Raw genomic sequence first — 14,715 nt, 5'->3', positions numbered from 1 at the left:
ATAAATCCCTAGATTTTGGTTTTTCATTGAATCCTTGAGCATTTCCATTTTTAGGCATATATCTAAAGTCCTTGGTGTTGTTGTCTAAGTTGTTATTTACCTTCCTAATTACTACTAGAAAACTAGGCTTTTGAGACACAACAAAATATGTCTTAAATTATAAATTTAATGTCTCAAAATGTTTTTGAGACGGTGATGAGACGGTAATGTAGTTGTCCCTAATACAAGCGTCTCAAAAAAATATTGAGACAGTTGTACTGTCTCTAATACTATTTAAGACGGTAATGAGACAGTTATTCAATTGTCTCAAAAGTATTTAAGACAGTTATTGTTTTGTCTCAAATGTTATGTCTTATCCTGTGAAAAAACTAAAGACACTAAATCGAGATGGTAATGTGCTGTCTCAAATAGAAGTGAAGACAGTAAATTACTGTCCCTAATATTTCAACTTGTTAGATGCAATAATTATGACAAAAATTAATAATCTTTAAAGAACATTTATTATACAAATTAATCTAGATTAAATTTATTAAATTGTCATTCAAAACAAAAGGAAAAATTCTCTTTTTATAAATTAAAAATAATATCCACAATATAAAATTCTATAATCATTAATTGAAGTGCATCCAACATTCATCCAATAACAGAAATATCTACATATCTATCATTAATTTGATAATAAAAAAATAACTATTCCCATGAAAGTTACACAAAAGAAAGTCTAAAGAACAACTCCTCGTGATCTAGAGATAACTTCTATAATCCTTCTTCACCAGAATCCTGAACATAAAAAAAAAACTCTTATTAGAGGTAAAGATGATTTATAATATATACTGTTAAAAAAAAATCAAAACATTTCAATAATAAATCTCATCATCTAACACATAATCTTCTTTCTTGCAACTATATATATATATACAACATAAACAACCTCAAGTTAAACAAACCTCTTCATCTCGTAATAAGAAATGATGGTTTATGTGTTTGTCAATATCTTTGTGTCTTTCAAGTTGTTGCACCTGTAAAATAAATTTATCTACAGCTTAAAAATATGTACACTACTACATCACCAAAATTGTTAATAAAACTAAAAAAAATTCTTATGAAAACATAATATTAATATTATCAGCACTACTATAAGCTGAAGTGTGATATGAACTATGTAAAAGAGGAAACATCAGACCATTTAGAAAACCCCATTATATTAATATTATCCGACCTTGGTTGATGAAAAATTATTATTGGATAATGAGTATTATCTTGTTTGGTTAATGCAACTACAATTATCAGGAGGATTCATGTTGATTTATATAACACATAATAATAATAAAATAAAATAATAAAGAAAGGTGACAAACTAATATTGCTACTTTTTAAACTCACCACAAAATTATAGCTATTAGATCCGTTCTTAGTGTCTAGTAGGAAACACATGCACTTAGAGTATCTAGAATTTTCAACAGCTTTAACTTCTATTCTATTTGCTAATTTTGTTAATGGTCAATAGGTCTTTAAGAATCAAGCAAGTAAATGTACACAAATCTTTTGAAATCATTGTGGAGACTATTTCATGCATACCATTAGATAGAAATACACAAAATATATTACTAAAACAATAATTAATGCAACTATTGCAAATTGAAGCATATTACCAAAATAACAATTGATGATGAAATTATCTCAAAAAATTAATTATGATGTGAAGAATGGAATGATTGCTGCTCTAGGAAGTAAATGATTTCATTTCTACATCATGACTAATGAAATATTCATGTGGCAGGAATGGGAATGGAGCTAGTTGAATAGTCATCAAAGAAAACCTTTACTTTAAAGGAAGGTTAACTCAGATTTAAGAGTTTGGAGATTTCACTTATGTCAGGGTTTATTTATTTATTTTTTTAATACCAATGCATAAAGAGTATTTTATATATATATATACATATTCAAATTTTATTTATACAATTCATAGTTTAAATTATAGGGATAGCTCTGTCACTAGTTGAGCACGATAAAAACTCAGAAGACTTGGCTTGGTTCTTTTATAGACAGCTAAGACTTCAAAAGTACCGCTGTATCAAGTTGCTCGATCCCTATATTAAATGTTTGAGGATGCCAAACATACAACAGCACACGAGTATTCTGTTTAACAATTTGATTCATTCTCTTTTGATTGTTATGGGATATCAGGCCATTCCCTTTTGGAAGAGAATCAACAATGTTCTTCTAAGTTCTAATAGAAAAATTATATGCATTACTAAATGACTTACTAAGCACAATTCAAGCAAAGCAGATGCAACCAAAATATAATATGAAACGCGATACCATCAAGGAAAGAGATCCTTGCGAAAAGCAGCACCTTTGGGATTGGGCATTCACCTGTCTGTCACAAGGCAAAACCTTTGAGGTAACTGGGATCCTTCCGGGCTTGCTCCTGGAACTTCTTGAACCACCGGTCAAGGATATCCATGGGCACGACGAGCCGGCTTCCGTCAATCCCGCAGAAGGACTGCATGAAATTGAAGAGGTTCTCGCCAACCCTAAGAGCGAGTCGCTCGGCCTTCTTCTCCGCGCCGGCGTCAGCGACGGGTGGCAAGGAGGCGAGGTCCTCGACCGATACGCCGATCTTGGCGAAGGTGAGCGCGAGCTGCAGGGGATTAGGGTTAGGGTCAGGAATGGGGGGTTCTTCGGAAGAACTAAAGAAGTACCTGAGATTTGCTGTGGAGATCGCCGTTGCCTCTATCGCCCTCTTCGTGGAGATCGTCGTTGCCTCCGTCGCCCTCTTCGCTGTCGCCGTTGCCTCCGTCGCCCTCTTCGTGGAGATCGCCGTGTTCTCTTTTGTCGCACGAAAGAGACAAAAGAAACCTTAAATAAACTTATAACAAAACCTTAAAATTTAATGTTAAACGAAAGAGATATCTTAAAACCTTAAATAAACGAAACAAATTTAAAACCTTAAATAAACGAAAGAGATAATAACAAATGTAAATTTAATGTTAAAATAAAAATCTTAAAACCTTTAATTATATTAATGTAGATATATAATAAATTTATTATTTATTTTAGTATATACCCTAGCCTATCAAAAGATAGTATATTATTAAATATTTAATATATTTTTTTCCATAATTTTTAAATTATCAATAATCTAAACACAAATTAAAAATTAAAAATAAATATTAAGTTAAATTTGTAGATGTATTTTTCTATGTTATTATATATATATATTCGATCCGTGTCGTGATCGTTCCGTGAAAGATATTGGAACTGGAACGGTAAAGTCTGTAACAATTATCGTGACCATTCTGACGAACCATATTCAAGATAATTTGAGACAAATATTTTTTTACCGTCTTATTTGAATGTCTTATATAATTATATTTTTAATCATTTTTATTAGGTGTCTTATTTAGTTGAATTTGAGACAAAATCTTAAATACTGTCTTAAATTTAATGTCTCCATATAAAATTTTGAGACATCTATTATTACTGTCTTAATTACTTAGTATTTGAGACGAATTTTGTCACTGTCTTAAAATTTTTGTCTCAAAAGCCTAGTTTTCTAGTAGTATAACCTTAGGTGTGGTAAATCTAGCATGAGGAGGAATATATTTATCCTTAAGCCTATCATGCCTCCTACTTTCATGATAATTTACATTAAAATGATAAAGATTATTTCTAACATGCTCTTTACCATTTCTAAAATGAATTACGTCATTAAATGTTACCGTGGGTTTGCTCTTAAAAGCTCCCCCTAGACTTGTGCTTCCTCCTCTAACTTTGATTGGCTTCTTCCCTTTAGGATATTGACTCCGGTAATGCCCATTTTGATTGCATGAGAAGCACACAATGTGCTCCTTGCTCTTGCGTTCCGTGGGGCCAATCTCCTTGGGCTTCTCCTTGCGCTTGGGTACTACTTGACCCTTCTTCTTGGCCAATTTGGGGCACTTACTCTTGTAGTGTCCATGCTCCCTACACTCAAAACAAATGATATGATTTTTATTATTTTTAATTGAAGTTCCTATACCTTTGCTTGTAGGGATGATGTTTGATTCTCCATTTGATGTAGCTTGTATTGTGGAGGTTGCATCATCTTCTTATTCTTCTCCTCTTGAAAATGTGAGTGCTTCCACCTCTTCAACCCTTGAGGATGTGGATGCTTCCACCTCTTCCTCTCTTGAAGATGTGGATGATCTCTCCTCATCTTCTTTCTCCTCCTCTTTCTTTTCCTCCTTGAATGTTGCCCTTGTGTAAACATTGGATTGTTCCTTCTCTTCTTGGACCAATGAGCCCTTCTCCTTGGGCTCCTCCACTTCTTGAAATTGTGATGAGTATTCATGATAGGAAATGATCTTTTTCCAAAGATCACATGCACTTGTACATTCACCTACACTCACAATGATATTAGAAGGTAATACATTTAACAAGATTTTTGTTACCTCCTTATCTGCCTCTGCTTGCTCCCGTTGTTCCTTGGTCCAATGTCGAGGTCAGAGGCACTTCCCCTTCTTGTCCGTTGGAGCTTCAAACGGGTCCTCCAAGACCACCCATTAGTTCCAATCCATTTGGAACCAACTCTCCAACCGATTCTTACATGAACTAAAATCTTCTTTGTCGTACGGAGGTGGAATCCGGATGTCCCATCCGAGTGGTCCTTCCAAATTCATCTTCTTCTTCCTCTAGCTTCTTGCTCTCTTGGTAGTTAGTCCATAGAAGAGCGGTCTCGCTCTGATACCAATTATTGGGACCTTTGTGCCTACTAGAGGGGGGTGAATAGCAGTTCATCACGCACTTGCGTCGTTTGCTTCATCTTGATGGTTTGCAGTGGAATACAACTTGAAGACAAACTATACAATGCTAACAAGTAGGATTTACTTGGTATCCACCTCAAGAAGAGGTGACTAATCTAAGGATCCACACACTGACTCACTCCTCCACTATGAAATACTCCTTCTCGGTCGCAGCTGGAGGCGGAGAAGCCTCGTACAAACCCAAACACACAAATACAACTCACACAAGAAGAGAAATACAAAAATACAAGTGAAAACACACTCTTCTTGCTTACTTGCTGTGTGTTGTTGTTGCCTCTTGAATCTTGGAAATGTACTCCAAGAACCCTCGAGAGCTGGCAAGAAACTCGGAGGAAATCGCTGGTGAAGATCACAGAAAACCGCAGGAAGAAATCGCAAAGATCTGCGGAGAAAACGCTCCGCCAAGGCTTTAAACAGTGCTCCCAATCGATCCAATCCATCCCCAATCGATTGCCACGTCAGCACCACTCCATCGCAGCCGTCCATCACCTGCATCCTTCCCAACGGTCGAATCCCAATCGATCGACCAATCGATTGGGAACATCTGAATCGATTGGTGGATCAATTAAGAAGATTTCTGTGTTCTCATGATCGCGCGAGAACTCCCCTACCTAATCGATCGGCTGATCGATCGACAGCTCCCAATCGATCGCCCGATCGATTGGGAAGGCCTCTGTGCTCGCGAATTATGGTCCCAATCGATCGACCAATCAATTGGGCCATTCCTTCCTTCGCAGCACACTCCAATCAATCCACTGATCGATTGAACCCTGGTTCAATCGATCGCCCGATCAATTGACCAGCCTGAACTTGACTCAAACTCAAGTCCAAAATCTATAACCCAACTCCTGGTCAACCGTGACCTGTTGGGTCTTCATACCTAGTATTTGGCCACACCCGACCAACCTCGAACTAGCCTTCTAGCCTCCTCCATCAGCCTTGCGCCCCTCGGATATCTCCCCATCCTTCATGCCTTGCCTTCAAGAGCTTCCTTCGGCCTCATCCTAGTTGTCGAGTTCTCCTTGCCAAGTCACACTAGGACTTACCTTGCCAAGACCACGCCTTGCCTTCAAGAGCTTCCTTCAGCCTCATCATAGTTGTCGAGTTCTCCTTGCCAAGTCACACTTGGACTTTCCAATTGCCTGGCTCCTCACCAAGACTTTCTCCTTTGCCAAGATCACACTTGGACTTTCCAATTGCCTGGCTCCTCACCAGGACTTTCTCCTTTGCCAAGATCACACTTGGACTTTCCAATTGTCTGCCTCCTCACCAAGACTTTCTCCTGCCTAGCTCCTCACTAGGACTTTCCCATTGCCTGGCTCCTCACCAGGACTTTCCCCTGCCTAGCTCCTCACTAGGACTTTACCACTACTTAACTTCAGTTAGGACTTCCATACACCTAACCTCCAATTAGGACTTACCCAGTCAAGTCTCCTATCATCCTGACCTACTTGACTTGTCTTCTTATCAACCTGATCAACCCTTTAACCATCTCCACAACTGGACGATTGCTCCAGCAATCTCCTTATATTGTCAATCTCCTTATATTGTTAAACATCAAAACTCAAATCCCGACTCAAGCTTAGTCAAACTGGTCAAACTTGACCAAAAGAAATTGCCCCAACATTAACATCGCCGCTCAACCGTTGACAAAGACCAGGGTTTAACGTTGTCGCTCGATTGTTGGTGAAGACCAGGGTTTAATGTCGCCACTCCATGGTTGGCGAAGACTAGGGTTTAAGGTCGTCGCTCGACCATTGACGAAGATAGGGTTTAAGGTTACCGCTCGACCGTTGACGAAGACAGGGGTTTAAGGTCGTCGCTCGACTATTGACGAAGATAGGGGTATAAGGTCGCCGCTCTACCATTGATGAAGACCAGAGTTTAAGGTTACCACTCTACCATTGATAAAGACTAGGGTTTAACATCGCCGCTCAACGGTTGACCAAGACTTAGGTTTAACATCACTGCTCAACCATAGACGAAGACCAGGGTTTAACGTTGCCGCTCGATTGTTGGCGAAGACCAGGGTTTAATGTCGCCGCTCCACGGTTGGCGAAGATTAGGGTTTAATATCGCTACTCGACGATTGGTGAAGACAAGGGTTTAACGTTACCACTCGATGGTTGGTTTACGTAGGCAAGGGTTTATAGTCGCCGCTCGACTTTTAAGTTGCCCGATCAACACAAGAATCTAGAATACTTGGGATTTTTATTCATTCTCTTCCTGCTTCCACAAGATATACACTTATACAAATACATTTGAATTTATTCACACGCCTTGCCTCCGACCAGCTTGGGTTGATCTAGACTTCTTTCTCCTCGTAGACCAGTGGGGGGGGGGGGGGGGGGCTCTTCCATAATAGCGTTCACCTCCAAGTGCTAGTTCTTTCTAGCAACTCTTGCTTCGGAGTTGATCATCTCGACGTAGCATCGCCGAGCGGCCAATTAGTCACCTTTGACTTTGTCCGCCTCATTGTCCACTGGAAACTTAATCTTCTAGTAGAATGTTGAAACTACCACTCGAAAATCATTAAGGGTCGATCGACCCAGTATGACATTGTAAGCAAACGGTACACCCACCATGATGAAGTTTGTGGTCCTGGTCCTCTTCAGCGGCTCCTCTCCGAGCGAAATGGCCAGCCGTTCCTGGCCGATCGACAACACTTCATTGCTTGTGAATCCATAGAATGAGGTCGTCATTAGTTGCAACTTGCTCCAATCGATTTGCAGCTGGTCGAACGTCTTCTTAAATATAATATTCTCCGAGCTCCCTGTATCAACAAAGGTTTAGTGAATAGTATAATTAGCGATTATCGCTCGGATGATCAGGGCGCTGTCGTGAGGGATCTCGACTCCCTCTAAGTCTCGAGGGTCGAAGCTTATTTCAGGTCCTTTGACTTTCTCCTTGCTACACCCCACAACGTGGATCTCCAATCGTCGAGCTTGCAATTTCCTCGCTCGATTGGAATCATTGTCGGTCAGCCCACTAGCAATCATTTCAATTTCTCCCCAAGCGATGTTGCTCCTATTTTCTTCCTCTCAAGCTGAGGGTGTCCATTCTACTCAGCAGAAGCTCGGGCGAGACTCATGTTGTTCCTTCGCTAGGGCTAATGATGGCGCCGCTCGGATGCACCTCTCTCATCCTCCTTTCAGCTAGTTGACCGAGTCTATGATGTCGATCAGGTGATAGTGACCGACGATGATATCCTCCAGGGGCAAGACGGCTTGCAATTAGAGTCAGATCATAGCAGTCGCGCATGTTGTGTGTCGCCGATTGATGGAAGGAGAAGAATAATGGCCTCCATGCTTTTCCTTTTGTATCCTTTGGGTGACCGACTACTACATGCTGCACGGCATGTGCCCTTGGCTCCTGGTATTGCTGGGCTCCTCCCGATCAGGGTTCCTTTGGTGGTTGATGGCTACTCGATGGTCGCCGCTCGGGCGCTGCTGGGGCTCGGCTTGTGCCTCCTTTCTTCTGGCTGCTTAGGCTTCTTCCACGTTTATGTACACCGTGACCCTCTTGAACAGATGATCGAAGTCCCTCGGTGGCTTCCGGATGAGTGATCGGAAGAACTCCTCTTTGGTGAGACCTTAGGCGAAGGCATTCACTAATACGTCTACAGAGATTGAGGAAATATCCATGGCCACCTGGTTGAAGCACTGGATGTAGGCCCTCAGTGCCTCCCTAGGCCCTTGCTTCAAGGAGAACATATTGACGTTTGTCTTCTGGTGGCGTCGACTACTGCGAAGTGGTATAGGAATGCCGCTCGAAAGTTTTTGAAGCTGACAATGGATCTGTTCGGCAATCTCTTGAACCAACACTATGTTGATCCAGAGAGGGTAGTGAGGAAGACCTGATACTTCACCCCATCGGTGTACTGATGAAGTGTGGCCGCATTGTCAAACTTGGACAAGTGGTCATCTGGATCGGTAGTTCCCTTGTATTCTCCGATCACCAGCGGAGTGTAGTGTCTAGGCAAAGGGTCATCCAGGATCTCCTATGAAAATTGTTGATTGATCTGCTCAGGCAAATCATTGTCCCTTAGTGCCTTCCCTTTTCATGCATCCCAAACGATTACGTCATCCGAGAAAGACCTCCGATCCTTGTTCGCTCGACCCTATTCCTCTAATGGAGTCCGGAACAACGCTTGATGAAAAGGGATTGGTGCATTGGGTGCCTCCCTATAAGTGCTGGTCGACTTCTTGTTCTGTCCCTGAGCGGATGCACGCTCCGCTCGGTCTCCATATTCTACTTGATGCCCTGCCGCTGATGTCGCGGGCTCATGCACTTGGCGCTCAGCCAGTGCTTGTTGTTGTTGCTCCACTATCCTTGCCGCTTGGGTTTGTATAACCATATCGAGATCCTCCTTTGTCAGCGTCACCGTGATGAGTAGTCCAACGTCCTCCATCTTCTCATTTTGGATGTAGGCTATGTTCCCACAGACGACGTCAAAATGATCATGTCCAAAAATGGAGTGGAAAGCTGGGGATGTAGCTACTACACTGACTGGCTGTAGACCGTGTCCCGCTCTACAAAATAGGCAATGTCAGTGCCGAGCTAGGGAAGGGGTCTCCGGCGTTGGCCCTCCGATGCTCAAGTCAGTCACCGGAACTGTAGAGGAAAGTAAAGCAATAGTAACGCAAGCACAAATAGTAATAATGTGTACCTCCGCCAGTACTTGGACCCTCCTTTATATAGAGCCCTGGTGGGTGATGTACACGCTCCTCGAGGAATGAACATGTTCTTCAATGTGTCCCACGAAAGGACCTCTCAGGAAACTACCTCTGACACCATACCTTAACAAGGTATGCATATCCTTGACAAGACAGTATAAGCTTCCGCCATACGATCCGTCTGTTGACCATGCCTTGTATCAGCGACACTATCTCCCAAAAGAATATCGAGAGATATAACAATGGTTCTACTGCTTGACAGAGCAGGGTAGCCGCTCGGCCAGGACTCCTTCGCTCTGTCAGCCTCAGCTGTTCTTCCTTGCGGTGACTGGGCATAGTAGTGTATTCATCTCACTTGGATAAACTCTTCGATTTCCTCAGCGTCCTACCGCTCCACACTGAGTGTCTAACTTCCTTACCGTATTAGCCCGAGCTGGAATTGACCCGCTCGGACACTGATCAACCCGTCCAACTATTGTAGTCTCTTGCCAATTGGACATTGATTTCCCCGACCAGCCGTTATAGTTAACCTCCTCTCGGACACTGTAGGCGAGCCTTTTGATATCCTGACATTAACCATCTTGATTTTGATCTTCATCTCGATAGTTGACCCATATCAAACAGACCCCTCTTTATCATCGTATCAATATATATCATGATAAGTATTTACTTGATTTACTTGAGAAAATTGGCATGCTAGAGATGAAATACGTAGATACTTCTAAAATCCAGGTGTTAAGTTAGTACCATGCTAGAAGGAGTCGCCCATTGAGGTTGGGAAAAAAAATCACAAAACTCTCCTATAGATGATTTACATCTACCTATATTATTCTCTTAGAAAATAACTTTATTTCTTAGAAGAGGAAAAAAACAAACAGTAGCACAAAATCAAGTACAAGGGAAAATATAAAGTTATGACTCTAACAACGTGCCAGCTTATTTGACTAAAATATTGAATGATTAAACAAACATATACTTCTCCACCACCAATTTGTTGTGACAGCCAAGTGACTGATATATATAACCCCAAACACTTTACATATAGCACCAAACCCTATATTTCAATAGGGGTGATAATATATACAAATTAGTTGTCATATCATCAAAGAGAAAATAGAATCCAAAGACCTTATCTTTTAATAATTAGTTGATAAATTTACTAACCAAATCACTAAGAGAACATATAGTTTAATATATTTCTAATAAGTTAAATTTTATAGTATATTTAAATCAATTTGAGTTAATTGCAATACTTAATCTTGGCCTTGAGGAACTAAGATCTAAGGCTGATATAAATTCATTTGTTTATTCATCTACTTTATTTTTATCCGTTTGTTCCAACGAACACTAGGTATTATTTCTGATTGGGCTGGAAATATTTTTCAGTTGATTATTGAATTCATCAGCAAGAACGATCTAAATTTCCGACAAAACCCAAATAATTCACTAACAAATCTTTAAACAAATAAACCGGCATCAATTACTTTAATTGATTCCTAATGTTTCCGGCTTGGGTTGGGTTTCAACCGTAGAAGCCGGTCCGATTCCAGACCGCGTCGCGAACCCGGCTCATGTCCCTGCCCTTCAGCGTCCGCCCCGCCCCTTCCAGCACCGACCTCGTCGTCCCGCCGCTCCTCCCCTTCGCCCTCGCCAGGTACTCGTGCGGCGGCATCCACCCGCCAAACTCTGCTTCCTCCTCGTCCTCCACCCGGTGAAGTCTCGTCCACGCCGGCACCTCCACTGGCGCCGACATCACCGCGGACGCCACCGGCGGGAGTGACGCCCCCCTGTCCTCGCCCTCCCCTTCGCAACGACTCCGGCCGGGGTCAGTTAGGCTCCATCCGGATTCTAAGGCCGAGAAGACATCATCCTCGGAGAGGTCCGGGAGATCAGAGCCGGCCGCCCGGCCGTGCGCGGTGCCGAGCAGGCGGTCTTCGGCGTGCCTTCGCGCCTTCGCCATATATCACCCTCGGCCTGTCGGCCACGGGCTCCGCGGCAGCGAACCACTAGTATTTATAGCGCAAACAAAGTCCCACGTCTCACTCTCGTCCACTGTGAAACCGGGGCCCAGGCCCATTCGGCCGCCCTAGAAAACACCAGCAATCTGTCACGCCGATCCCCACACACAAGATTCTGATCATGCACGGCGATCGACGTCAAATCTATGTGTAAAAACGGCGGTCGAAAAGGATTCAGTAATTCCAGCGACTCCACCGGCGAGCGATACCTAGCGTTGGTAAGATTAATGCATCGACCAAATTAAGAAGCAAACAAAATTTGGCATCAGTGATTGTGCTGCTCATCACCAGCTGGAGCTGCCGCACTCGATGCGTCGTCGCCTACGAAGTGAACAAAACAGAAACACCCTCCGCCGTTCTTCAATTAATGGCGTGCAGCCTTTTAATAACGGACGCGATCGCCGACGCTCTCTTTTGGGCAACGGCGACCTCGCGACACGTGGGCCGCGCCGGCTCGCCCGCTCTAGAGCCGGCGACCGAAGGAGCACTTCCCGGCCTTGAATCACAGATGACGCCAGCAGAGCAGGAGTTGGATGATTGATTGGTGGCTGGCGAGCGTAATTAGTTTAATGGGGCCGTAGGAATCAGGCACCGACAAACCATATGCGAAGGAGGAGGATCCATGGACTTTTGGGTTGTTACGGAATCAGAATCGCACCGGCTGCTGGATTCTAATGATAATTTAGGGGCATTATTAGCAGTTAGGACATTAATTAGCTTTCTTAATTGCTGATTTGGTAGGATGGAATCCTTTTGATTGGGCGTCCACACTGGCGGGTTCTGGACATGTGGAGATTAAATAAGTATTTAATATGTGATTACGAGGGAATGGGAAGGACGCTTGACACGGGTGTAAATGACGTGAGATGTTGTGTTTTAGCTGATTTAAAGTTGTTTATTAAAAATCTTATAAAACTCGTGTTGAATTGAAGGGTTTTTATTAAGTGTAGTTAGTGATATTTTATCTACATAATTTAATTAAAATACACAATAGTCACCTAAATAAAATACAAAATAAATCAATTAATAATTTTATTTATAAGTATTAATAAGTCTTCAAATTTATTTATTTATGAATTTTATAATATTACATAAATATAAATAAACTTTTATCAAATTTAAACTTCAAACTTTTCATAAATATTAGCAATTCGATCCGAGATCCAAAGATGAGACAACTCGGTCAAAGTGACCCCGACTGATCAATTTTGGTCGGCCAGATACATGTCAAGCCAGCTTCCTTCGCCTAATATATCTTATGCTGGGTTAGTCTTTAACAGACCAATTGCATTCTAGCCGAGCTTTAACAAACTGATTCTCTGCAAGTCAGACTTTGACAGACCGATTACCTTCAAGTCGCCGCTCACAACGCCTAGTAGCAGGGAAGTCCCTCCAACCAAGGTCTGAAAAGATTTAAGACAAATATTAGGTGGACAACTCAGTCGGAGATCGACTAGACCACTCCGACGTTCAATCAGACATTTGAGAAAAGATGGCACAATCTAATGGAGTAAAAAGAGAGTAAAGAGTAGAGAGTTATCTGATTGGTTGCTTTGTTGAATGTTGTAACATATTACCTTTAAATAGAAAATAAAAGAATGACGTTTGGCTCCAAAGCATACCTCTCTTCCATTTTTAAATTACCTAGAGACACCTTCTTTGATAATCAGTGTTTTTAACCGTCAAAAGTGATACTTTAATAATTGGCAAGTCAAATCCTTATGTGGACATACTACTCAAATTGACTTGATCTCTTCTTGCGAGACGGGTCTGGTTGGAGTTTTGTTTAATCAACTCATAATTTAGTCAACCTCAACTTGAACTCGGTCAGATCTGACCCAAGTCGATTTGACTATACCTGAGCTCCGTGTTGACTGACTGTCCAACTCTGCGTGACTTGTCTATTCATCATATCAATCAACACTATTAATATTTCAAGGCACATAGAATGACCTTTATTATATTATGGTCCATCAAATTATATATATATATATATATATATTAATTTGGATATTAAATATTTAAAATTACAACTAAAATAAATTTTAATCAAGATTGATTTTCATCAATAATTTTAATTTTTTAACTAGCTAAATTATATTTAGTCAATAATTTTTAATTTTTTAGATTTAACCAATAATTTTTTATTTTTTATAGATTAAATTTAAACTTGATCGTTTTTATTTTTTTTTAATCGTATTAGATTTGATTGATAATTTTAATTTTTTAATATTAAAGTTAGATTTGATTGGTAATTTATTTTTATTTTTTATTAAAATTTGACTCATAATTTTTAATTTTTTACTGATAAAAATTTAATTTAATAATTAAAATTAAGTCTCGTTAATAAATTGAAAATGTGAAAATGTTATACTTAATTAATATTTTTTTTTATAAAATACTTTTGGAAGTCTTTCAAAAGTATATTTAACGTTGTACTATTATTTCTCTTTAAATTATATTTTTTCTTTCTCTCTGTTCCTTTATTATCAATTTTTTTACCATTATTATTGTGGCCTTGCTCTTCGACGAGTTATTATGCACATTTTTTTTTTAATGATTTGTTGTCGATATTTACTAACTAAATATTTTTGATAAATAAATTTAATTGATGATTAATCCAAGTTAAAATTGATAAAAGATATCTTAGTTCACAAAGGTCCTGCCAATGTGGGATCCTAAAAAAGGGTCTATTGTACGTAGTATCTATATCTACTAGACTATTACTCGAATATATTACATTTAGGTTACACAATAATAAATTTTACCGTTGCGTCAAGACTTACCTTCATCCAAGTTAAAATTAATTGATAATATTTTTTTAAAAAATAACAATTAAAATGTATATTAATAGTACTGTAATAATTTATTAATCATTGTCAGATTAATTAACATAAAATATTTTTATTTTTTATAAATTTTACTAATAAAAAAGTGAGATATTCCCATTGTATAAATAATCATTGGCAAGTATAAAACCGTCCTTTTAAATTTTACTAATAAAATTAAATTTCTTTAATAATATTTTTAATATTTATTTTTTTTAAATTATTAAAGCTTTAATTTTTTTTCCGGCTTAGGCCTCCAAAATAGTTGAGATAGCCTTGCTTGACTATTCGCCATATCAATCAGCACTATTAATATTCCATCAAGTTTGATGAATAAAACATTACACTAAAAAAAAAACAAGAGAGAGCAGTAAATAGCGATAGA

General features: G+C 39.9%; 1 protein-coding gene and 1 long non-coding RNA gene across 3 annotated transcripts; both read right to left on the bottom strand.

Annotated features, from left to right (window-relative positions):
• Positions 1-595: 595 nt before the first annotated feature.
• LOC122027739 lies at positions 596-2,699 on the bottom strand. 2 transcript variants are annotated; one of them, XR_006124508.1, is made up of 3 exons: positions 2,357-2,699; positions 948-1,019; positions 596-780 (listed from the first exon to the last, which is right to left on the bottom strand). It is a non-coding gene; the product is annotated as an uncharacterized LOC122027739 (long non-coding RNA). The 2 variants fall into 2 exon arrangements; XR_006124509.1 differs by having other exon boundaries at positions 2,377-2,698.
• An 8,307-nt stretch (positions 2,700-11,006) lies between these two features.
• On the bottom strand, positions 11,007-11,444 carry LOC122026599. Its single transcript, XM_042585335.1, has one exon. The coding sequence runs from the start codon at positions 11,442-11,444 to the stop codon at positions 11,007-11,009; it is 438 nt and encodes a 145-aa protein (XP_042441269.1).
• Between the last annotated feature and the right edge of the window lie 3,271 nt (positions 11,445-14,715).

This window comes from Zingiber officinale, chromosome 10A (assembly GCF_018446385.1).
Source record: "Zingiber officinale cultivar Zhangliang chromosome 10A, Zo_v1.1, whole genome shotgun sequence".
Taxonomy (NCBI): Eukaryota; Viridiplantae; Streptophyta; class Magnoliopsida; order Zingiberales; family Zingiberaceae; genus Zingiber; species Zingiber officinale.
The sequence above is the reverse complement of the archived record's forward strand: the minus strand, read 5'-3'. Positions and strand labels throughout refer to the sequence as shown.

Bases quoted from the DNA above. Each gene is read 5' to 3' on its own strand.
- LOC122026599 (XM_042585335.1), bottom strand. From the start codon at position 11,444: ATGGCGAAGGCGCGAAGGCACGCCGAAGACCGCCTGCTCGGCACCGCG.